The following is a 24667-nucleotide window of genomic DNA, read 5'->3' as shown; positions in this document are numbered from 1 at the left end:
ATTTAAAACAACCTGTTATTTGCAGTAATGCAAAACTGATATGTTAAAGAAACGGGTGAGGGGTTGTTTATTTGCACCACGTTTCGGTATAATGTCAATACAGCACAAATGATCATTAAGACGATGTTGAGTCTGAACACTACCTGCACGTTGTGCTTGGTCAGAGTGAATAACACAAGAATCAGCAAGACTTCAAATCGCCATTGTAGTGATCAGTCTTAAAAATGCTGAAGTGTCAAGAAAGAACTAACAGATAGCAACCTGAATGCTTTCCAAACCTTTCATCAGGGAAACGCATGAATATGAAATAATGACATGCTACATCATGCTAACCCTCCATTTGCAACCTGGAGTAAAGATGGGTGTTACCCTGAGAGTATATATTCCTGTTTACAGGGCCTTAACGTGCAAAACCCGATTACATCCAGAACACCAGGACGCACTCAACAGTGACCACCATTATGCTCTGTGTGGGTATTTTTGTGGGATTGGTGTTAGAGTCCTGGTCTTTACCTGTGCAGGTAAGAGTACTACTCCAGTTATGTTGATATTATCTATATCCTTCGAATAAATGTTATTTCTTTTGTATTAGAACTCCTCATTGGTCCATCAGACAAGGCTAAGGTCAAAGAGAGAATATTCAGGTAAACTGGTGCTTCATGAGCAGTCTCGGCTGTTACAATGAATTGATGTAAATGTACCATTCCTAACCTTCTCAACAGAGCAATACGTGGACCCAGAGGAGATGAATGCCATGGACAGGATCCTCAGAGCAAACCAACGTATGTGCATGACAGATACAAAATATAGATTTATAGGGAATTTCTCCTTGAGCATGAAACATGTGGTTATCTTCCTCCTCCACCAGTGTCCAGAGGTTTTCCTTTACGGGAGGGTGACATACTGAGTTCAGGATCCCGCAGTGCCATCACATGTTTAGGAGATTCTTGCCGCTGGCCCAAATCTGTTGATGGTTTTGTGTATGTACCTTACATCATGTCCCCACTATATGGTGAGTAAGATTTCTATATTAAACTCCATAACAGGTCTTGATAATTATAATTAGTCAAAGTTGAATCAAGGTCTTTGATATGAAATAATACATTTTAGGATGTGTGTCTCAACAGATGATATGGACAGAATCACCATAGAAACAGGAATGTTGGACATTTCTTCTGCAACATGTGTGAAGTTTGTGCCCCGCACACATCAAGCAGACTTCCTTAATATCCAGTCTAGATCTGGGTGAGTACATTGTAGTCATGCATAGTAAATTTTCCCATTTTTCTAAGTTCCCTTTAATATTTTCTCTTACAAAGTCTGATCCTAATTTTGAAAGAGTCTTTGGATCTGTTTTTTTTTCTTAGTGTTTAATTTTTTATGATGATAATTTATTTTCTTTGGACATTATATACATACATATATATATATATATATATATATATATATATATATATATATATATATATTTTTTTTTTTTTTTTTTTTTTTGATAGCAAGGTTGCAATAATTTGACCAAAAGTGACAGTAAATGCATTTGTAGCATTGCAAAACATTTCTATCTCAAATAAATGCGGTTATTTTGAACATTCTTATCAAAGAATCATGAAAACATTTATCAGGGTTTCCACAAAAATATTGAGAAGCCTATCCTGTTTTCAATAATACATTTTAAATAGTAAGAAATGTTTTTGAGCAGCAAAGCAGCATATTATATTCTGAAGGATCATGTGACACTGAAGACTGGAGTGATGATGCTGAAAATTCATCGAAATTATTTTCATTTTTTTTATTATTATTATAATTTGAAACCCCAAATTTTTGAACGCCATTTATTTATTTACCTATTTACTATTATGATTGTCATCCACTTTCGTCCGCATAGCTGCTGGTCATATCTGGGAATGACAGGAGGAAGTCAGACTGTGTCTTTGCAGTCTCCGGGCTGTATGTGGTCAGGAGTGGCGTCCCATGAGATAATGCACGCTCTGGGATTCGTACACGAGCAGTCCCGCTCTGATCGTGACCACTATGTTTCCATCCTGTGGGAAAACGTTCTAGAGAGTAAGTTTTTGAAACCAGCACTGTAATTATTGAAGCCTGATGTGTTCAGTATGACAGTGATGTCCGGTTCCTTTCATATAGATCAAAGGCACAACTTTAGGAAGTATGAGACAAACAACCTCAATACAGCATATGACTACAGTTCTGTCATGCACTATGGGAGGTGAGATTCGGAAAATCTATACAGTATGCATGCTTCTGCTAAACTATTAGTGGATAATCTGAAATGCATTAAAATACAGTTGCTTAAACATTCCCTTAAACCAAGTAATTTTGCTGATGCACACACAGGTATGCCTTCTCAGAGGATGGGGGACCCACCATCATCCCTAAACCAGACCCTTATATTCCCATTGGCCAGCGAGACGGACCAAGTCTTCTAGACATTCACAAAATAAACATCTTGTATAATTGTGGTACAGTCATTTTCACTTTTTTTAGTAAAATGAAACACTTTACAATAACTGACATTAACTAACAATCAGCAATACATTTGTCACAGTGTTTATTAATCTAGTTAATGTTAGTTACAACTGTTAGTGTTGTTAGTTCATGTTAGTTTCATCAACAGACACAGCTTTTGATTTTAATAATGTATTATTAAATGTTCAAATTAACATTAACTAGAATAATAAATACGTTGGGGGTGTTTTTCATTGTTAGTTCATGTTCACTAATTTATCCAGTTTGCTATGCTTCCAGTCTGACATGCATGTTTGATGTTTCTTTCTTGTGTCCACTAGGTGGCTTTGTGTGAAACATAATTTGTGAAAGAGCATTATGGAATGGACCAGCCATAATTCACTGGACAACCATTATTCACCTTTCCTTTTCATTTTATGATGCATTGAGAATTTCAAATTTGGTAATTAACATTTGAAAATGTATTCATAAATATTATTAAGATATGATATAAGATATGGGTTCATCCCACATGACATTTTAACCTGAACTAATTTTGCTCTCATAAAATATCACCATGAATTTTATTTCAGAAATTAAAAACATTCTCATCATAAAACATTTATATTCAGGTCATTGTACTGTGTGTATTAATTGCATCATTGATGTATTTTCAATAAATTAATAGATCCATACAAAATGAGTGTCATGCTATTATTTTTTACTCATATAGGGGGAACATAAAGTGTTGTCTCGAGTCATAGTTGTGTTTCATTATGTAAGATTCGGCAGAAAAGAGAATTCAAAGCACATCATAAATGCAAACACAACTTCAGTAACTACCTTGGTCCAGTTGCCGGATGATATTCGCACAAGATCCACCGAGTGCATCTGGGCTTCTAGTGTGCACTCTTGCGTTGGAAACCCATCCTGGAAAGACTTGACTTTCCCCTCCGCCGCCTCTTTCTCCAAATCCTTGCAGTCACCTTTTGCTTTTGACTGTCCAGCACGAGTAAACTTCTCAGGAAGTTGAAGGAGAGGTAGAGAGAAAGATATGTGAGAAAAAGATAACAGGACCAGAGAATCAACATGTCATTAAAAAACAAAACAAAAACAGATGAGATCTAGCACCAGAAATAATGCAGAGGACAGAATATCACAATGACACCGTTTTAAAATGTGTTGTCTTCAGATAGACATAGCAGAGAGTGTCAAAATGTCACTCAAATCTGTTTTCAAAACCCATTGAAAAAAAGTGCAGCAACTCTGCATGTTATGTAAAACAAGTCCTACCTTCCTCTGTTCTAATCAGCTTAGGCTAGATTAGATTGTTCTAACCAGTGTCATAACATGACACACACCTATCTTATATTATAACTCAATACTCTCTGTAGTTCAAATAGTTCAACAAACAAACAAACAAACAAACAAACAAACAAACAACTGTATGATTAGTAAAAGGAAAAAAATAAAGTTTTTTACAATCCTGTTAAATATTATAAAATAATTATTATAGGCATATCTTATTTAAAATTTTTTTTTTTTTTTAAATAATATTATTTTAAATGTGAATTCATCTGAAAACCCTCTGGATTCATACTGTGCAGGCCTACCCTACACATAATTATTCAATATTGTCATGATCGAAAAACAAACTTTTTGCTTACCATATGTAAAATATCATATCTTTGCTACTGCTTTTCAAATTATGGAATTTAAAGAGCCTCGATTACATGTAGCATATCGCCTCAAATGTTGAATATACCTGTACATCAGTAAACAGGTAAACAGATGGTAAACGGGTCTCCGAGTCGCCTAGTGGCGCTGTCCACAGCACGCGCATCGACGCATACGGGCACTGCTCATTCAAATCACTCGACTTTACAGTTTCAAATCCGGATGCTGCAGGAAGGCAGAAAAACAAGATTAAAACCGATTAAAACACGTATATCCGAGGTTTTGCGTGTAATGTCAGACCGCAATACGTGAATGGACACAGTGAAGTAATTCGTGTTTTCAAAAGTAAGCTACTACGTTATATTTGCACTTTAACAATAAAGCAGTTAAAGCTCTCTATGCGCATTGAATGTAAATTAACACTATTTTGTGAATACATTCATAACGTTACATATATATTATGGGGACCAGCAACAGCCACATTCTTCATATATATATATATATATATATATATATATATATATATATATATATATATATATATATATAAAATCAAATATTACCTGAATAAATAAACTAAAGCCCGAAGCTGTCAAATAATGCTAGCATATTAATCTTAAACGTAACGTTACAATATGCAGTCAATAGAGTCCCATATAACTAATAATCTGAGTGTAATATCAACCCTTTTCTAGATAGATTTACAGGATATCTGCAAATCACTTCATAATAAATATTAGGATACGAGTGTTAATATATTGCCATTGTGGTAATTGTTCTTTATTAACATTTCATCACTGATTAAATCAAAATGTACCTTATTTATTGTTAGCAAATTATCAATGCATGTTATTTCAAATACTAAAAAAAGTTAGCCTTGTCAATCTCTTATTGAAATATTATGTCTTGCTTTGCTGTCACTTAAACCCTCTTGTTTTTCAGCCCCTAATTACCTATAGTAAGTGACTAATTTTCACAATCCAAATAATTCCCAATGGATAATATCCTACATCCCCATCCCACAATTTTTTTTAACTTATTGTGTAATATCCAGTTCCAAGTATAGGGTTTCATGTTACCTTTAATCATTTCATTCAAATAAATGTTTTGATTTTCCTCAGCTGATGTCCAGGTATGGAATCAGAACTGTTGATTGGATGGCAGCAGGAGAGGGCGGAGCTGAGGGCGGAGTTATCACATCTGCAGGATGAGTTAGCAGAGAGCAGAGCGGAGAGGGAGGAGCTTGAGTCTCGAGCTCAAGCTTTGACTGACAGGGTGAGGAGGAGGACGAAGTCATTGGGGTGTGGGGTCCATCAATAACAAAGTGAACTGATGCTTAACTGATGGTCTCTCTGTGTGTTTGTACCCATGCTGTTTAGCTGTCTCAGACACTGGACCCTTCTCTGTCATTATCAGTGCGTCTGGACGATGAACAGAGAGAAGGGCGGAGAAAGCTCAGAGAGGGCAGAGAGAGAGAAGCCAGACAGGCTCTGCTCATCCATAAACTTCAGAACAAGGTCTGGACTCACACACACATTTAATATTCCTTCATATAAGTGATGGCTGAAGATCCTTGTAGATATTTATCTTTCTAGATTCAGATCATGGATCTTGTATTGTTCTAGTTTTATATCTAAAACATTTAAGGGGGATTCACACATACAGCAATTTGCAGTGTCAGTGAGACTGTAAGTTATTAATTTACAGTGCGCTTTAGCATATCCATGACATGAGCAACAGCAAAGTAAAGAGAAGTTTAACTCTATGCTATTGCTTGTGATCCTCTACTTTATTGACTCCAAGGCTTTCTCCACAACAATTTTTGAAGCCCTCTCCCCTTTTTAATTTACAGATTAAAATAAGGTACTAAAATAATTATAATTAAAATAATTAAATTGTAGAAATCCAGAAGTTTGGTAGTGAATTAAAATAAGAACTTTCTTGATTTGTAGTTTTAACTTTTGTCAAAGATAGTTTTTTCTCTATCAAATAATTTCTAAAGTGTGAACTCCAAATCGAAGGCTGGGAAAAATCAATCTAAATTAATATAATTTAATTTATAAAATAATAACATTTCTATAGTCTATATACATTTTTCTAGTTAGCTCAGGCTTAAAAGTATTTATCCAGCTATGAATACTATTTCTAAATACAATCTCAGTAAAAGTATTTTTTTAAAATCCTTTACAAAAATGGGAAAATTCATGGAAAAAATCATGGAAATTCATTAGTCAGAAAGTGCGGGAACCCTAAGTGCTACTCTGAGCAATTTCACTTCTATATATAGTTTACCAATGCCAACATACAGTAATATAATAATAAAAAAAACATGATACACTGAAAACCATGTTAGAAATGATTGCCATTCTAATTTGATTCATGCATTGATAATCAGTCTTGTTCATGATATTATAGATTTCTGTGATTTATATAGAAACACTTTCCTTGTGTCTTTTTTAGCAGCAAGAAAACTGATTCCTTGTCAAACTGAAAAGACATCTTATTTTAACAGCAATAAAGCCCGTTTGTGATCAGGTTTTCAAAAGCTATGCCCACTGATAATATAAGGGCATCTAGAACAGCCACTAACGACCAGCAATACAATCACTCAGCAACCTCCAACAATATAAAACGCTGCATATGTGAACGCCCCACTAGCCAACCATTTAAGAGGACCAATCATATCTCAGTTAGTACCAAACAGTCCCTCACTGGTAATTAATGTGCTCTCATGCATGTGTTTGTCAGGTGTTGGAGTACAGGGCTCGCTGTCAAGCTCTGGAGCAGCAGTCGATCAGCGAGGAGCGAGAGCTGAGGATCAGAGAGGTGAGACAAACAACAGTCCTCAGGGTTTTCCTGGAGAGCTGTGAGCTTCACATTAACGCTGTGAATTTCACAGAGGATGCTGCGGGATGAACGCAGTGACACGCTGGAGAGCACCCTCATCAGGCTGGAGGAGGAACAGCAGAGGTGCGGGAGCTATGTAAGAATGACTTTTACATTTTCAGTGCTTGAATTCCTGTGACTGAGTTGTGTTTGTTCACTGGAGCAGAAGTTTGGGGCTGTCGGAGGTCAGTGCTCTTCTGCGGAGTCAGCTCAGCCAATCAACAGAGGCTAATGAAGCCCTGAGGGACGACCTGCGAAAGCTAACAGCTGACTGGTCTAAAGCTGTGGAGGAGGTGGTGGAGAAAGAAATCGACTGGCAAAAAGAGAAAGAGGTGAGGAAGAAATCTATAAATATTTGGGTTTATGTGTGTTTGTCAGTAAAAATCTTGAGTTGGATTCCCAGGGATCAAAGTCAACACACATACTGATAAAATAATTATTTGTACTGTAAATTGATTTAAATTGGAGGCATTATTGAAATATGTAAATCTATAAAAGGTTTTAATGCAGTTTTTTCTTCCTGTTATTCTCTTTAAAATGCTGCTTTTTATGCAAAAATGCTTTTTGGAAACTCATAGTTTATGTATGTTCAGCCTTAAAAACAACCAAACGGCAGCGGATTCAACTCCCGTTAAAGTTAGTTGGGAAGTAGTCTCAGCCTCAGATGTCACCCATGGACCGTTGGCTGAACGTCTGATGCATAAGACACACAAAATGGGAAACACTTTGAGAGTTTCAAAGTCGTCATCTGATCAAATTCTTCAGAATTTCCAGGAGATGTGTGTCACGTTCTTTAATGGTCCGCCTGGAAACAAAGCTGTTGTGACGCCAAACTTCCATGGAAGAAGAAAGCCGTGGTGTTTACAACTGTAACAATGAGCCCTTACCAGAATCAGCTAAATGCTGGATTTTCAAATGTATGTGAAGTTCACAGCGACATTGTTGCAGTAAACTTGCAAAAAATTCTTGACTGAATTGCACGCCGGTCTGTTATTGTGGGGATATTTTACATTTTCAGACCCCAAAACATGACGTGGATCAAAACGAACTGTGATTGGTTGCTTTACATGTCGGTCAGACACCCTCTTGGGTTGTCCTTGCCCGCCGAAATCTGCTAAGGATTCTAGACCTTCTGCCGTCAGTCTGAAGGTCTGGCTACGCAAGGCTAGTTGGGAAGCAACTGCTGATCTATTTTTTGTCATTTACTAAATCCAGCATTACCAGGTGCACTTTTTTTAAATTCTCTTATTTTGCAAGAGGTTTTATGTTGCCACAACAAAGCCAGTCCATTTTTGGCAGTACGAGTCTTGCCCTCTGAGATTGTAAACGCAGCAAAATCTTGGAGTTGTCATCTTGTAATTACAGTAATTCCAATGTGCAGCATTAAATGCAGTTTTTGCTCCTGAAATTTGTGGTGTGAACGTGGCCTTAAAAGCAGGTTCATGAGCATTCAGTAGTTGCTTAGCAATAGCTCAGTTTTTATGAGCTGATTTTATCAGCGTATTAGGGAATGTATTGCAATATATTGTCACCAAGCAACTGGGTAGTCAAGTATGTATCCTCCATTAGTGGATGTGTGCGAAAAGATATTTCAGAGGTGTTTCACAGAGTGTAAAGATATTACAAGAGCATAAAATGGCGATTGTTTCCAAAAGAATGGAGATTTAGCTTGAGTTTCATTCAGTAATTCCTTAACTAAAAGCATTGTGTGCTTTGGCAGCTCTTTAAAAGAACCTTAAATATTGCGTCCAGTCATTTTTTCACATTACATTTTAAGACAAACATTTTAGAATGCACTTTATTTGCCTTACAATGCTGTTGCCGTGCAGTAATTATAGTATTTCTCAAATGTCAGTGAGATGAAAAAATATTTTCTTCATGTTTTCTTCAAGGCTTTGTAAATATAGCAGGAAGATGTTGCTTTATTTTCCACTGACAGACACCGATGGATGAGTGTTTGTGGTAGTACAATCAGTTTCTGACAAACTGTAGCCTTAGGATCAGTCACAATGTAAAGGGACTGGGAGCATCTACTGGTTTTCGTTTATGCAATATAAGCAATATTTTATTATTGGAACAGATTGTTTTATTAATTTAATGCTTTATTAATTATGTTGTATCATTATTTTGTATACAGGTTTTGACAGGCCACATAGGGAAGGAGCAGACCAGACTGATGACTCTGTGGGGACGCGTGGTCACGCTCAGACGCCAGTGTCACTCTCTGAAGACTGCTACTGACAAGTGAGGACATACCGAAAAACTGAATTACTGAATATAACTTTTGGAATATTATAAATATTTTTACTGTCCCTTTTAATCAATCTAATGCTTCCTTGCTGAATAAAAGTTTTTTTTTTTTTCCAAAACGGCAAAATCTTACTGATCCCAAACTTTTGAATGCAAAGATCCTTGCACACTGAGTTCGAAATTTTCAAATGTGTTTTTTCGTATTCGTCATTTGGTGGCTCTGAATTGTCTCAAAATGCTTGCTTTTGGTGGCGAAATGCTTGGTAGGCGAAAAACACAGAAATCGAACCCAATCCGAATTTTTTAATGACGGACGAAGGTTTTGGAGGCAGTGTGTAAAGCCCAATTTATACTTCTGCGTCGAACTCACGCCGTAGCTACGTCGTAGGCTGTGCGTAGCGCTTACACCCTTCGGCGTAACCTGACGTGCACTTCTCCAAAAATGTAACAACGCGTCAATTCTACGCGGACGCAAGCGCTGTGATTGGTCTGCTAGAACCCCTCCTTCGCGTTTCACATGCTCCCTCTGCATGTGTAATTGCGCATCAACGCGGACAACGACGCAGAAGTATAAATGAAAACGGACGCGTAGTCTATAGCGTATAGGCTCCGCCGTCGGTCCGACGCAGAAGTATAAATCAGCCTTAAACGTGATTGACATGACGTGAGGTCGTAGTCATTTTATACCGTGCGAAAATTTCGGACGAGAGTGTGCAAGGACCTTTAGTGTATGTATTTTCTGCATCCTCCATTAAATGTGCATGCGTTGGGTTTTTGTGTCACAGAGACCTGTGGGAGCTGAGAGCAGAGTTCTCTCGTCTCTCCTCATCTCTCCTCTCTGTATGGGTTTCTCCTCGATCGGCTCCCACGCTGCCCCTTGACTTCCATATAGCCCACTCCACTACAGCGCAACCTCTCTCCTCCACCCAGGGGCCGCTGTCTCTTGATGATCTGAATCATGAAGACAGGGAGTCGACTGAATTAAAAGCCAACCTGGAGTCAGAGACACTGGAACTCAGGAACAGGTCATTACAGGGTTCACACAACATTAACCCCGTACTGCATTATTTCAAGTATTCTCAATATGTTTGCCGGTGATAAATTGATTTAAAATAATTTTGTTCACTGCATTATTAAAAAAATATCTAGATATAAAGTTACAAGATGTTTTTACAAGTTAAAAGATGTATTACAGTGTTTCATTATATCGTACTGTGGGTTCTTTTCAGGATAACAGAGCTGAATATGACAATTAAAACTCTTGAAACTGAAAGGGAGAAGCAGGAGGCTGAGATGGAGAGGAGGCACAAGCAGGAAATGGAGAGAGAACAAGAGCAAGAGAGGAAGTGGCATAGACAGATAGAAATGGAGAGAAACTTTGAGTCTGTCAGACATGCTATCAGGACACTGGTGAGTCAGCATGGGAACAGGAAATAAATTGTGATTATTGTACTGAAGCATGAATTAATTTATGGGTTCACTCTCTTTTTTTCCAGTCGAGGGTTCTCAGCTCTCAGCAGAAGAGTGAGCAGTCAGGCTCTCTGTCTGCAGATGATGTGTCCAGTGAAGGACTGTCTTCTGTCCTCTCTGTCATCGCTCAAGCTGAGACTGCCTTGCAATGGAGACAACAGGAAGTACAGGTTGGTCAACGTGACACAGGAATTGACCCTATTTATTTTTTTAAAGGGGCTATATGTAATTTTCTCTCCATTTCTATCAAGTATTAATTGTTTTTTTTAACAGCTTGTAACGAAACTTTAAAAAACGAGACCTTCCCTGACATCCCAGGTTGTCTATGAAAGCCTGTAGACTGATTTTTATGTGAAACACTATCTACGTTTTTGGATGTGACGTTTACACACGCTCCCGGGAGCATCTCTTCTTTTCAGTCGCAGATGAAATGAATGCTTATACAATGTCCAGGATAATGCCAAAAGAGCCATTCTGTACTGTAATGTCAAAGTGTCATGCAAAGAAAAGGATTTATTCCAACTATAGTCTCACATAGCCAGATCTACATAGTCTATAGTCTCAAATATACTTTATAATCAAACTATCATAACTGCGTATTATAACTAATTTTAATTAATGTTACCTCATCAGCAGGGAACATATCCACATCGCTATGATAAGATATTTTCTTAACCTCTACTTGTTTATTTTGTTATTAAGAGAAAAGGGAGCAGCACATATTTACATATTCATCTAAACGTCTCTCTCCACCGCGTCGACGGCGTCGTGGTGTCCATTAACAGAATGTCACTGCAAAGGTATTTCCAACTTCTTTTTACTTCTAAGCGATGAATGAGAAACAATTTCGCCATGAGTATATCAAGGCCTTGAATCACGCTCTTTCTCTTTTATGTGTGCGCGATCATGAGCAATAAGTTGCTGGCTGCCGTTCAGTTAATGGCCACCAGTGTTGGTAATAACAAGGATTCCTGAATTCTATATATAGCCCCTTTAATTCTTGTTGTCTTCCGAACAATAACAATGGCTTCTTAATCTTTCATCCAAATGAAATAACTTAGTTTTCAAAATCACATTTTTGGCTTGTCATGAAGCCCTCTTAGTAAGCCAGGTCTTTTTTTGTCAGGATGCTCAGATGAGTTTGCGTAGACTTGGGACAGAGAACGAATCACTGGAGCAGCGAATCACGCAGTTGGAGAGTGAGAGGGCGGAGCTTCAGGAACAGACCAATCAGGGAGCATTGCAGATGAAACACACACAGGAACTACTGAACAGGTGATCAATGTTTCATTGTCTCATTATCATAACTCATACAAATAGATTTGAGTTGTAATATAACGTCTATTTTGGTTATTTACAAAATATTTTAATGCTATTTTGACAAAATGGTACTGAATTTTTCTAGCAGCCATTACAAATAATTATTGGCTTATCTCTATCAGTCGTATCTGTAAAACTGTAATTGCTGTAAACTAACACGGCTGAATTTGAAAGAGTAATCTACGGAGGTGTTGTGTGTGACAGTGAGAAGGAGATTGTGACTAGTTTGCGCAGTCAGATGGAGGAGGCCGAGAGACTCACCGAGGAGCTGAGACAGGAGAATGAACATATGAGACGACAGAGGGAGAAGGAGGAGGATGAGAGAATCCAGCTGGAGAGAGAGAGACAAAAACGGTACACTTATCCATCAATCTCCCTTAATGTAATGCTGAACTCACTGAGGGTGTGCGTGTCATTAGAGCACTGTTTAGTCATGCTTGTGATGCTAAATTTTGCTGGTAAATGAAGTGTATTTGTAAATCAGCATGGAGGCAGAAATGCTAGAGGCCGCTCAGCTGTGTGAGAGAGAGACTCGCACCCGCCTGGAGCTGCACAACCTGCAGGGTGCACTAGAGAGAGAGAAGCTGGACAGAGAACGAGCTGAGCAAGAGACAGCCGACACTAAAGATTCTTTACTGAAGGTAAACTGATATTATTACAGTGGAGAGAGATCATACTCGCAATTTTGACAAAAATCATACTGGAAATTTTGGCAAAACCTCACCTATGGTAGCCAGATAAGTACACTACCGTTCAATTTTTTGGAGCCAGTATATTTTTTGTTGAATGTTTTCGAAAGTGCAGCCTTTCTGCTCACATAGGCTGCATTTATTTGATAAAAAAAATACAATAAAACAATAATAATATGAAATATTATTACAGTTTAAAATGAATAATTTCAAAATGTGATGAAATTATTTCTAATATTCTTTAATATAATTATTTCTGTGATGAAAACGTACATTTTTGAGCATAATTACTCCAGTCACATGATCCTTTCAGAAATCATTCTGATATGTTGATTTGCTGCTCAAGAAACATTTATTTTATCAATGTTGAAAACGGTTATGCTGCATAATGTTTTTGTGGAAACCCTGATACATCTTTTCAGGATTCTTTGACGAATAGCAAGTTCACAAGAACAGCATTTATCTGAAATAGAAATATTTCGGTAATATTCCAAATGCATCCCTGCTGAATAAAAGTATTAATTAAAAAAAAAATTAACTTACCCCAAACTTTTGAATGGTACTGTAACTTTGTAATAAGTGTAATTAACAATGTTCAGTACATCACAGAATGTTTATGTTTGTAAGGCTTAAACATAATTAATGAATGCAGAATGCAGTGACAGCGCAGCATTGGATCATGTGATGATTGTGTCACAAGGCTAAAACTCCCAAATCACACCCTTCTCATTTAGGTCATACCTGTTAAAATGAGCTCATGGAGTTTTGTTTAAGTGGTGTTTTCACATCCTGTATTTCGTCACCCTTCCAAACTTTTCCATCATTCCTTTATGTTGTTTTCCTTCTCTCCTCCCTTCCAGGCACGGGAGTCATTGCTGGCCCTGTCCTCCAGTCAAACCCAGCTCAAGAGAGAGCTGGCAGAAGGACGAGATGCCCTGGAGAAAATGGCTGCTTTAAATGAAGCTCTGGCCAAGGACAAGAGAGAACTCAGTGTTCGTGCTCTGCAGGTCTGGCAAGCAGGTTTAGCCCATCTTTAGCATAGATCACTTACACTGCCTGCCTAGGGACATGACCAAATCCCTGCAAGCTGTCACAGGCCTCCTGCCTTTAATTACTTGATCCATCGCCAGAATGCATTGATGGCAGGGTCAGGTTTGGGATGGAGGGATGAGTGGTGTGATTTTTGTCTTCCTGACCTCTTAGCTGGAGACGGAGGTGGCAGAAGCCCAGGCCCAGATCCAGGCATTTGGCACAGAGATGGCGGGTCTGTGCAGGGAAGTGAAGATTACATCTCTAGAGGCCAATGAGTTAAGGTGCGGCATTGTGAAATTTAAAAATTCATAAGTCAAGTCAGCTGATGAAAAATCTATAGGTGTATTATTACGTCTGCTGAGTAGGAAAAAAGATAAATGTAAGCTTGCAAGTATTTTTTCAATTTTTATAGCAGTGGAAATGCTGTTTATAGCGGTCTATAATAAATCTGTAATATACTGGTAGACATTTTTAGTACAGTAATGGAAAACTTAAAAATATGAATTCATATAAACCTGTAAAACTCATTTGGGTTTTTTTTGGAAGAAATGAATACTTTTATTCAGCAAGGACGCATTAAATTGATAAAAAATGACACTAAAGACTTTTACATTGTTACAAAATGTTTCGTATTAAAAAAAATGCTGTTTTAAAAAATAATTAAATTCATCAAAGGACCAAAAAAAGTGTCAGGGTTTCTACAAAAATATTAGACAGCACAACGGTTTTTAACATTGATAATAATAAGAAATATTTCTTGAGCAGCAAATCCGCAAATCAGAATGATTTCTGAAGGACCATGTGACACTGAAGACTGGAGTAATGATGCTGAAAATTCAGCTTTTTCATCACAGGAATAAATTATATTTTAAAATATATTCAAATATAAACATTTAAATACAATTTTAGATTATATATTTATATTACTACCAAACTATGGATATCTTGATATAAATATTTGTTTATATTGCCTACCCCTTACCTTTACCTGTTTGTTATGTAGAAGGCAGAGTAAAAGGTGTTTGTATAAAAGTGTGCCTGTGACTCTAAATAACAGCTAATCAGGTCCCTAATGAGCTAGTAGGATTTTGGTAGGAATTCTAATGAAAACATGGGGCTTTTAGATGACACTATAAATGTCTGAGTTTATCTCAACAGCTGTTATATTTGGCTGTAGTATGCTGGCCCTGTTTATTCACAGCCAGTGATGCTTTACAGCAATTGTGATGATGATCCCTCTGTGTTCCAGGGAGCGGAGAGAGACGGATTTGAAAACTCTGCAGCAACTCAGAGACCGAGAGAGAGAGCTGGAGAATGAGTTGGAGACAGAGAGGGAGGACAGGGAGAGGGAGGTGACTGCTTCCACAGAAGATAAGAGGAAAGATGAACAAAGGATTGCAGAGGTGAGAGACTCAGACAACACTGACTGCTTGCCAACCAGATTCAGAAAACAAAAAAGTAGTCTACCCTTTCGAAAAACTTAACATTATACTGTATTTTAACTAGGTGCAAGGTGACAAGCTTCCAAGTAATTGTCTCTCTCTATATATGTGTGTATGTATATATGACCAATTAAATTTTTTTTTACTCCGTATTTACTAAAATGCTTAAAAAGTGCATTCATAAATATAACATATGTTAATGATAAAATAATGTATTTTTAATAAAAAATAAAAATAAATCTCTGTTTCATGTACAATTATTTATTTGTTGAGTAGCTGTGGAATATGATGTGAGAGGTCATATGGGGGGAAAATTGTGATAATGATGGGCTTTACTGTACATTATCCTGTACACATATTCTCCTGTTTTTGAATACATTTTGTGTTTTGGGTCCACTCATGGACAGCGATGTGTTTGTGGGTCAGTTAACTGAACAGTGCAGTACGATGATGAAGGAGCTGCAGAGTGTTCAAGCAGAACTACTCAAAGCAGCAGAGCTGCAGAGAAGAGCTGAACGAGAGAGAGACGACCTAATGAGAGAGAGCCAGAGACAAGAGGACGCAGTATGTAGACTGGAGAGAGAAAATGAGGAACTCTCACAAGTCAAAGAGGAATTCGGGTATAGTCTGTGTTTATTTGTTTGAAAAAGACACTCTCTCATTAAACAATATAGTAACTAGCTCAGTATTCTTTTATAATATTCATTTCAAGAGGCAGTGTGTGCTTTATGAGGACATTTTTACCTACAACATCAACTCATATTTTAACTTATATCTGTATAACTGGATAATAATTGAATAAAATATAATAGAAATAGATAAAACATATTACATATGTATTTCAAATAGATATTAGTATTAATATATATTTTGTTTAAACATTTTTTTGTACCAATACCCTATTAGTTTCTAAGCTGCTGCTGTCTCTCTTCAGAGGTGGGGTGGTATGTCTCCAGAAGCAGATTGCTCAGGTTCAGGAACAAGCCTCGGGTCTTGAGGTGCAATGCAGTCAGCTTCAAACACAGGTGGACACGCTCACACAGACCAAAGATGTATTGCAAGGTCAGATTGTTTAATTAAAAAACAAACTTCTCATTGGCTATTCTCTTTAATGATTTAATATGTCATTGTATTTGTGTGTGTAATTAAAATGTACAACTTTTCTCTCTTAATTGTTTAGGAGAGATTCAATGTCTACAGAAAGACCTGGAGAGAGAGACAGCACAGAGAGAACAGGAAAACCAAGAAGCAATGGAAGAAAGAAGGAAGAGTGAAAGAGAGATAGAAAACTGGCAGCTAGAATGCAAGAGGATTCAGCAGGATGTTGAACAAGAAACAGAGAAAAACAAAGTACAAGCAGAAGAGAGCAAAACTGAGAGAGAAATATGGCAAAAAGAGAGAGAAGCTCTGAACGCAGAACTTGGCCAGAAAGATGGAGAAGTGGAGATAATGAGAAACAAGATTGATGGTTTGTTTAAAGAAAAAGAAGAGCTTTCAGACCACTTAGATAAAAGAAACACAGAACTTGAGAAACTACAAATGAAATCAGCAGCAGAGCAGAAAACAGTCGAACTAAGATTGAGAGAAGCGTGTGATGAGATTGAGAGATGGAAGGAGAGAGAAAACAAGGTTCAGAGAGAGAAAGAAGAGTTAAATCAGAAGTATATAGAAAGAGTAGAAAAAGAAAGTCAGAACCTCAAGATCACAGAGAGAGAGAAGGCTAAGATGTCTGATCTAATGAAAATTAGTGAGGATGAAATACGAAAGAGAGGAGAGGATATTGAAGAGTTAAAATCGAAAGTCCAATCGCATGAGAGAACAATTGAGAGTCTGCAAATAGAGTTACAAGAGAAAGAGACTTTGGAGAGTAGAGTAAAAGCCCTGGAGAAACACAACACTCAACTGAAAGAGAGAGAAATTGAGAAAATAAGAGAAAATGAAAACAGGCAAAAGAAAAGAGATGAGCAAGAGCGGGAGAAAGAACTGAGGTGGAGAAGACAGATGGAACAGAAAGATGAAGACTTGATAGAGTTCAAAAGCAGAGTTGAAGAACTAATGAGAGAGAAAGAACATATCTCATTACTCTTGGAAGAAAGAGATAAAGATGTTGAACAATTACAAACTGTCTTGTCAACAGAAAAGAGAACTATTGAACTGAGACTGAAAGAGGCAAAAGACAATGTGGAGTGGTGGAAGAGACGAGCCGGCAACATGGAAAAAGTGAAGGAGAGCATGAATTGGGTTGCTGAAAGAGAGAGAACAGAACTGACAGAGCTTCTTAGAGAAAAAGAGGAAGAGGTACAAAAGAAAGAAGAGGACATTGGTGATCTCAAAGGTAGAATTCAATCATTAGATGAAATCATTAATACACTAGAGACTGATGTTCAGCAGAAGGATGAACAACTTGAACTTCTAAAGGAGCAAATCTCACAGATGAAAGAGAGGGAGATGGAGAAACAAAAAGAGGTGGACAGGAAGCAAGTAGAGGTAAAGGAACAGGAGAAACAACTGAAAAGAGAATTGGAAGATCTCAATACTCAAATGGAGGGAGTCATTCAAGAAAAAGAGGCGACACTAGAAAGGGTGGAAGAGAGAGATAGTGAGCTGAAAGAATTACAAGCAAAACTTACTCAAGAACAGAAGACGTTTGAACAGAAGCTCAAAGCAGAGCGCGAAGAGGTGAACCGGTGCAAAGCAAAGTTAGCCGAGATGGAACGAAACCGGATGAGCTTGGAGGAAAGGGAGAAAGAGGAAAAGAAAAGACAGGAGATGGAGAAAAGAGATAGGGAGCAGATACTGAGAGAAGAGCTCCTTCAGAAGGCTAGGGAGCTAAAGCAGTTAAGATTGAAGATTGATGAACTGAACCAGGAAAACGAGGAGAACAGGAGGATAAGAATGAAGCAACAAGAAGACCTTGAACGACAAACTGCCCTCCTACAAGACACTGAGGCGTCGGAACGGGAACTGAAGAAGAGTTTACAACAAAACGAAAAAGAGGAAAGAGAGAGAGTCCACCGTGATGAAGAAGCAATGAGAAGGCTGAGAGAAAAGCTGCATGAAGCCGAACAGAGGTACCTTGAAGTCTCAAGCTGTCTACGAGAGACTGAAATGAAACTGGAGAAGGAAAAATGTCATAACAGAGAGAAAGATGAGAGACTTATGGGCTGTAACCAAGAGCAACTATTGGTCAAACGTGAGCTAGATCAGGAGAGGAAGACTGTTGAAGAACTGAAGAAACTTATAGGCGAACAAGGCGAAGGGGCGAAGACACTGAAGGGAAAGTTGGATGAACGGTTGAAAGAGGTGGGAAGGTTGTCACAACTGCTGCAAAGCAGCAGAGGGGAAGCACAGTTGCTTGAATCCAGGGCAGAAAACAGTGAAGAGGAGAATCAAAGATTGAGGAGGTCTTTAAGTCAGGCTGAAGATGAGAGGAGGCATCTGGAGACCCAACTGAGAGACGAAAAAACAGAAGGGGAAAGACTAAGAGCCAGGCTTGAGGATCTTCAGAAAGGTCAACATATCCTGATGGAGGAAAAAGCAGGATGTGTGGAGAAGCTTGGGGCTCGTATTATAGAGCTGGAGGAGGAGAGAGACCATCTCTCGACAGAGCTTCAAAGGAAAGAGAGAGAGATTGAGGCTCTTAGAGATGAAATGTTTCGGGAGAGTCGAGAGAAGGACAGAATAAGCTCTTTGCTGAATGATGCAAATGAAAGGAAAGAAGTACTGGTTGCTCAGCTGGATGTTTTGCAAGAACAGGTGGTTATTCTGTCTAAAACCAAAGAACAAACAAGGTTAATGATCCAGGAAAGAGAAGAACAGAACCAGAAGATGCAAGAGGGGCTGATTGCAGGGCTTCAGGAGATGGCTACTCTGAAGGAACTGCTGGAAGAGAAAGATGAGAGACTTATGGGCTGTAACCAAGAGCAACTTTTGGTTAAACGTGAGCTAGATCAAGAGAGGGCGACTGTTGAAAAACTGAAGAAACTTATAGCCGAACAAGGCGAAGAGGCGAAGACACTGAAGGGAAAGCTGGATGAACGGCTGGAAGAGGTGGGAAGGTTGTCACAACTGCTGCAAAACAGCAGAGGGGAAGCACAGGTGCTTGAATCCAGGGCAAAAAACAGTGAAGAGGAGAAACAAAGATTGAAGAGGTTGTTAAGTCAGATTGAAGATGAGAGAGAGCATCTGGAAACCCAACTGAGAGATGAAAAAACAGAAGGGGAGAGACTTAGGGCCAGGCTTGAGGATCTTCAGAAAGGTCAACATATCCTGGTGAAGGAAAAGGTGGGATGTGTGGAGAAACTTGGGGCTCGTATTAGAGAGCTGGAGGATGAGAGAGACCATCTCTCGACAGAGCTTCAAAGGAAAGAGAGAGAGATTGAGGCTCTTAGAGATGAAATGTTTTGTGAGAGACGAGAGAAGGACAGAATAAGCTCTTTGCTGAATGATGCAAATGAAAGGAAAGAAGTACTGGTTGCTCAGATGGATGTTTTGCAAGAACAGGTGGTTAATCTGTCTAGAACCAAAGAACAAACAAGGTTAATGATCCAGGAAAGAGAAGAACAGAACCAGAAGATGCAAGAGGGGCTGATTGCAGGGCTTCAGGAGATGGCTACTCTGAAGGAACTGCTGGAAGAGAAAGATGAGAGACTTATGGGCTGTAACCAAGAGCAACTTTTGGTTAAACGTGAGCTAGATCAAGAGAGGGAGACTGTTGAAAAACTGAAGAAACTTATAGCCGAACAAGGCGAAGAGGCGAAGACACTGAAGGGAAAGCTGGATGAACGGTTGGAAGAGGTGGGAAGGTTGTCACAACTGCTGCAAAACAGCAGAGGGGAAGCACAAGTGCTTGAATCCAGGGCAGAAAACAGTAAAGAGGAGAAACAAAGATTGAAGAGGTCTTTAAGTCAGATTGAAGATGAGAGGAAGCATCTGGATACCCAACTGAGAGATGAAAAAACAGAAGGGGTGAGACTGAGGGCCAGGCTTGAGGATCTTCAGAAAGATCAACATATCCTGATGGAGGAAAAGGTGGGATGTGTGGAGAAGCTTGGGGCTCGTATTAGAGAGCTGGAGGAGGAGAGAGACCATCTCTCGGCAGAGTTTCGAAGGAAAGAGAGAGAGATTGAGGCTCTTAGAGATGAAATGTTTCGTGAGAGGCGAGAGAAGGACAGAATAAGCTCTTTACTGAATGATTCAAATGAAAGGAAAGAAGTACTGGTTGCTCAGATGGATGTTTTGCAAGAACAGGTGGTTAATCTGTCTAGAACCAAAGAACAAACAAGGTTAATGATCAAGGAAAGAGAAGAACAAAACCAGAAGATGCGAGAGGGGCTGATTGCAGGGCTTCAGGAGATGGCTACTCTGAAGGAACTGTTGGAAGAGAGTCATCGTGAGGGAGAGAGACTCAGGTCCATGATGCAGGAAAGCAAGGATGAGTTGGTCCGGAGCAGAAAGGATGGAGTTAGGGCAGCACAAATTGAAGCCAACGATCTTCTACTCAAAGTTCAGATGTTTGAGAAGCAAAAACAGGAATTTAACTCTGCCCTGCACCTCCAAGAGGAACAACTTAAGAAGAAAAATGAGGAAGGGTTGCAAAAGATAGAACAAATGCTGCAAAGAGAGGAGAAGTTAGAAGAAGAATTGACGACCATAAAGAGCGTACTGGAGCAGAGAGAGGTTGAGCTGACCAGAGCCAGGGCTAGAATAGACATCCTGGAAGATCAGAGGACTGAACTAAGCTCTTTGGCCGCAGAGAGGACCAGAGAAGCAGAACAACTGAGTAACAGATTCAGAGAGCTGAGACAGGAAGTTGACAGACTGAGAGAGGATAGAATAAGAGAGAGTAAAGATTGGGAGGAACTCAAAAATGAAAATAAAGAGAAACAAAATATGTTAGAAGGATTGGAGTTCCTCAGAAAAACATTGAGGGAAAAGGAAAAGGAGATAGAATTGATGAAAGAGAGATATGAAAATGAGAAAAGAAAAAGTGAGACATTCCAGCAAGCAGAGGAGCAGAAAGTTAGACAACTAGAATTATTCTCAGAGAGACTGAAGGATAAAGAAACTGAGTTGGAGAGTATTCAAGAAATGGCATCTAAAGAACAGTCAGCTAGACTTAGATTGCAGGATCAATTTGAAGACGAGAAAAGAAATGCTAAGATATTGAGGGGAAAAATGGAAACATTGAAGAAAGAGAAACACAAGCTGGAGACCAAAATAGAAGAGAATATACGTAATCTTAGAGAATCTGAAAAGAAAAACAATGGACTAAAGATAGATAGTGGCCATGGCACTCTGTCAGACTTGCTAGAGGTAAATGCTGAATATCATCAGCCTCATGACAAGTTGTTAGGGACAGACACACTTAGAAGGGACCTTACAAGAAAGGAACAGGAAATAGAGAGGTTGAGGACCAAGGCTCAGACACTGCAGACTGAGATAGACAGATTGAACTCCACAATAAGAAATGGGAATGTAAAAACTGGGCCAACAGAGAATGAGGAATGGGAAAGGCTAAAGGAACAAGTGTCCGCTGTCCTTTTAGAAAAGGAGGAGAGGGACAGACTCCTTAGAGAGAAGGATGTTGAAGTATATGCTCTGAAGGAGCGAGCCAATGAACTGATTAACGACAGGAACCGGGTCAGGGCGGCTCTGGAGAAGACTGAAGCCATGCTGATTTACTATAAAGAGAGGCTGGGACAGCAGGAGCACAAGAGAACCCGAGCAGAAGCTGATATTTCACAGGTCAGTGAGGCAAAGACATCCCCAAGTTTACAATACCCAGCATAAAATATCTGTCATTATAATCACAATTAAAGAGGCAGTCGTGGCTAAATGGTTAGAATCAGACTGGTAACCCAAAGGTTGCGGGTTTGATTTTAAATACCGGCAGGAAATGACTGAGGTGCCTATGAGCAAGGTACCTAACCTCCAATCGCTCCCTGGGGACCACAGCAAAAATGGCTGCCCACTGCTTTGTTTTTGTGTGTGTGTGTGTGTGTGTGTGGTCACTACTCCTAATATGTGTGGACTAACTTGGATGGGTTAAATGCAGAGGACAAATTCCAAATATGGGTTACTATACTTGGCCTTTCACTTTAAGGTACATATTTATGTAGTTGTGCTGATATGGCCTTTGACTTCATACTGAGACCTACTGGTGTGGATGCATCAAATGCTGAAGATTTTAGTTATCAATCATAAAAATGCCCTACTTAACCATAATAAGTGTATTCTATGAGCAAAAGTGTTCAAAAACACTTGGTGAGTAATATTTTCGACTAAAAATAGTTACTAAAAATGCACTTTTAAATATAGATTTGTTTGATTACACTATATAATTAAGGCTTAGTTTCACAGACAGAGCTTAGATTAAGCCAGGATTAGACCTTAGTTCCATTAGGACATTTGGACAGTTGCTTTCAGTTAAAACAGCTCTAACATGCATTTTTGTCTGTGGCTAGGCTTAAGCCTTGTCTGTGACACCGGGGTAGAGTAGTATCAGGAAATCTCAATTAAGGACATATCTGTTTTTCATGACATGTCCCCTTTGAACACATTATTTAGTGAATTGGTAGTTTATGATAGATTTTTGGCGAATATTAATAGGAGAAAGAACTTGAACCAAAGGCCCAGGACTCGATAGATGAGGTGGATACAGACTGTGCTGTGCAGGAGCGTCTCTTGGCCATGCAACGGGCCGTGGCACAACTGGAGGTGGATCAGAACCTTCTGCAGAAGAAAAACAATCATCTGGAGAAGAAAATTGAGAGACTACGAACTGAGCGACAGCACCTTAGAGAGACGTTGACACAGGTACGAGCACACCTCAAGAAGGGACCATATATTATGATGTCAGCATGATTAATGTACTTACTGTTTTTGGCCATCACCAGGTTGAGCTGGAGAGGGGGAAACTGAGGCATCAGCTGTCACGGTCAGAAGCTGGAGTTCTGGTATGATGGAGAGAGTACATTTGCAATGCATTTGTGTGTTTTTTTTTCTAGTTGTCTTCCTCTGTAATGGATTGTCACAGAAGGGACAAATTTGTTTTGTTAGCCTTATGTATTTTTATTCTTATTAGAGTATCAATTTGTTAGTTTTTAGCAACCAGTGTTGTTTCAGTATTATTTATAGTATTAATTCATATTTTAAATTAGCTTTTAATTTTTAATTTTAGTTAAAGATTTTGTAATTTTGTTGTGCTTTTGTGATTTGTATTATTATTTATTATTTTAATTTACTTTTATTTCACCTCACTTTTAGTTGCAAAGGCAACATTTCAAATGTTAAATTTTTTCATCTAATATTTTTTATTTGATTTAAGCTCTTTTTTATTACCGAAAACTAATTTAAATAGTTTTAGTTAACAACATCAATACTGTTAGCAACATGATAATGCCAGACTTTTTTTATACATCTGTTTTGAGTCATGTGTTAATTGCCAGTGGAAAGTTTAAATAGCTAAATATCATATCATGTATAGGACCTGTCAGATGGTACGGACAAGGATGAGTTGAAGCGACTCAGAGCCCAAGCCAGAGAGCTAGAAGAACAGGTTTGTCCTTAACACTTCCAACTGTTCATTAATATTATGGCATATAAAACTTAAACCCAATTTTCTAGGTTCACCATCTTCGTCTCATGTTGGCTGTGGACCATCAGCAGAGGGCAGAGTTCATAGACCGCTCTCTGAAGAACAGTCAGAGTCTGACGTTCCTGAGACAGGATCTGAACGAGTCTCTAGCTGCGGTCTCTCAGCGGCCCGTCCCTTCAGTACTGGAGTCAGAGACACAGAGGCTGGACAGGAGCATCAGAGAGGAAGAGCTTCGACTGTCTCTCAGCCAAAGCTAAAGAAATAAAACACTCCTTTATATGTAATGACTATTATATAGTTCATTTAACACAATATTTTTGCACTTAACATTCAGTAATTCTGGCCGTGAGCCTAAGTTTATTGTACGCTCAGGATTTTACTGTTACTTTACATATGTATTTATGTATTTTGTAAATCGTTTTGTTTTAAACCATTCTAAAACTTCGAATTAGCTACAGAATATCACCTTAAAAAAGAGGCAACTATTTTAAATGGTGAATTTCAGCTTTACATCTGTCTTTTCCTGACTGGCAGATAATTTAATACCTAAGAGCTTTGCGATCAGTTTACAATACTTTTCAAAGCTATTCCATCAGTGTTATTATGCGTGCAATATTAGCAGTCTGTTTAAGTAAATGTAATACTATTTTTTATTTTCATTTATTTTCAAATAAACTTCAGAATTTTTCAGAATCTGTTTCCTCACATCTCTGATATTGAGAATACCAAGCACAGGGTCTTGGGTTTGATTTACTGGAATGTACTGTAAAACTGATAACATGTATAGCCTGAAAGAAAGTTATTTTGGATAAAAGTATCTGCCAAATGCATACAAG

The 24667-nt window shown here is 38.5% G+C and overlaps 2 protein-coding genes across 2 annotated transcripts; both read left to right on the top strand.

Annotated features, from left to right (window-relative positions):
• The first annotated feature begins 617 nt into the window (after positions 1–617).
• On the top strand, positions 618–2821 carry hce2l1 (high choriolytic enzyme 2-like 1). Its single transcript, XM_077216929.1, has 8 exons — positions 618–644; positions 723–782; positions 869–1012; positions 1128–1245; positions 1886–2064; positions 2146–2227; positions 2356–2504; positions 2808–2821. Exons 2-8 carry the CDS (start codon positions 746–748, stop codon positions 2819–2821), a joined length of 723 nt encoding a protein of 240 aa, XP_077073044.1. The 5' UTR covers positions 618–644; positions 723–745.
• Positions 2822–4326: 1505 nt separating this feature from the next.
• On the top strand, positions 4327–24524 carry LOC143724056 (uncharacterized). Its single transcript, XM_077217111.1, has 23 exons — positions 4327–4488; positions 5265–5418; positions 5523–5660; positions 6892–6969; positions 7043–7113; positions 7196–7361; positions 9167–9273; positions 10065–10304; positions 10509–10689; positions 10776–10919; positions 11876–12024; positions 12274–12423; positions 12554–12710; positions 13619–13765; positions 13962–14071; positions 15040–15193; positions 15659–15852; positions 16167–16294; positions 16413–21979; positions 22844–23050; positions 23131–23190; positions 23721–23792; positions 23861–24524. Exons 2-23 carry the CDS (start codon positions 5278–5280, stop codon positions 24086–24088), a joined length of 8589 nt encoding a protein of 2862 aa, XP_077073226.1. The 5' UTR covers positions 4327–4488; positions 5265–5277; the 3' UTR covers positions 24089–24524.
• Positions 24525–24667: the final 143 nt, after the last annotated feature.

This window comes from Siphateles boraxobius, unplaced genomic scaffold (assembly GCF_051911475.1).
Source record: "Siphateles boraxobius isolate OS27281-9 unplaced genomic scaffold, OSU_SipBor_1 7, whole genome shotgun sequence".
In the NCBI taxonomy this organism is placed as follows: Eukaryota; Metazoa; Chordata; class Actinopteri; order Cypriniformes; family Leuciscidae; genus Siphateles; species Siphateles boraxobius.
This window is presented reverse-complemented; position numbering and strand designations above follow the sequence as displayed.

Bases quoted from the DNA above. Each gene is read 5' to 3' on its own strand.
- hce2l1 (XM_077216929.1), top strand. From the start codon at position 746: ATGAATGCCATGGACAGGATCCTCAGAGCAAACCAAC. The intron at 1,246-1,885 runs GTGAGTACATTG...TCGTCCGCATAG, and splicing joins AATATCCAGTCTAGATCTGG to CTGCTGGTCATATCTGGGAA. The intron at 2,065-2,145 runs GTAAGTTTTTGA...CCTTTCATATAG, and splicing joins GTGGGAAAACGTTCTAGAGA to ATCAAAGGCACAACTTTAGG.
- LOC143724056 (XM_077217111.1), top strand. From the start codon at position 5,278: ATGGAATCAGAACTGTTGATTGGATGGCAGCAGGAGAGGGCGGAGCTG. The intron at 14,072-15,039 runs GTGCGGCATTGT...TCTGTGTTCCAG, and splicing joins CTAGAGGCCAATGAGTTAAG to GGAGCGGAGAGAGACGGATT. The intron at 21,980-22,843 runs GTCAGTGAGGCA...GAATATTAATAG, and splicing joins CAGAAGCTGATATTTCACAG to GAGAAAGAACTTGAACCAAA.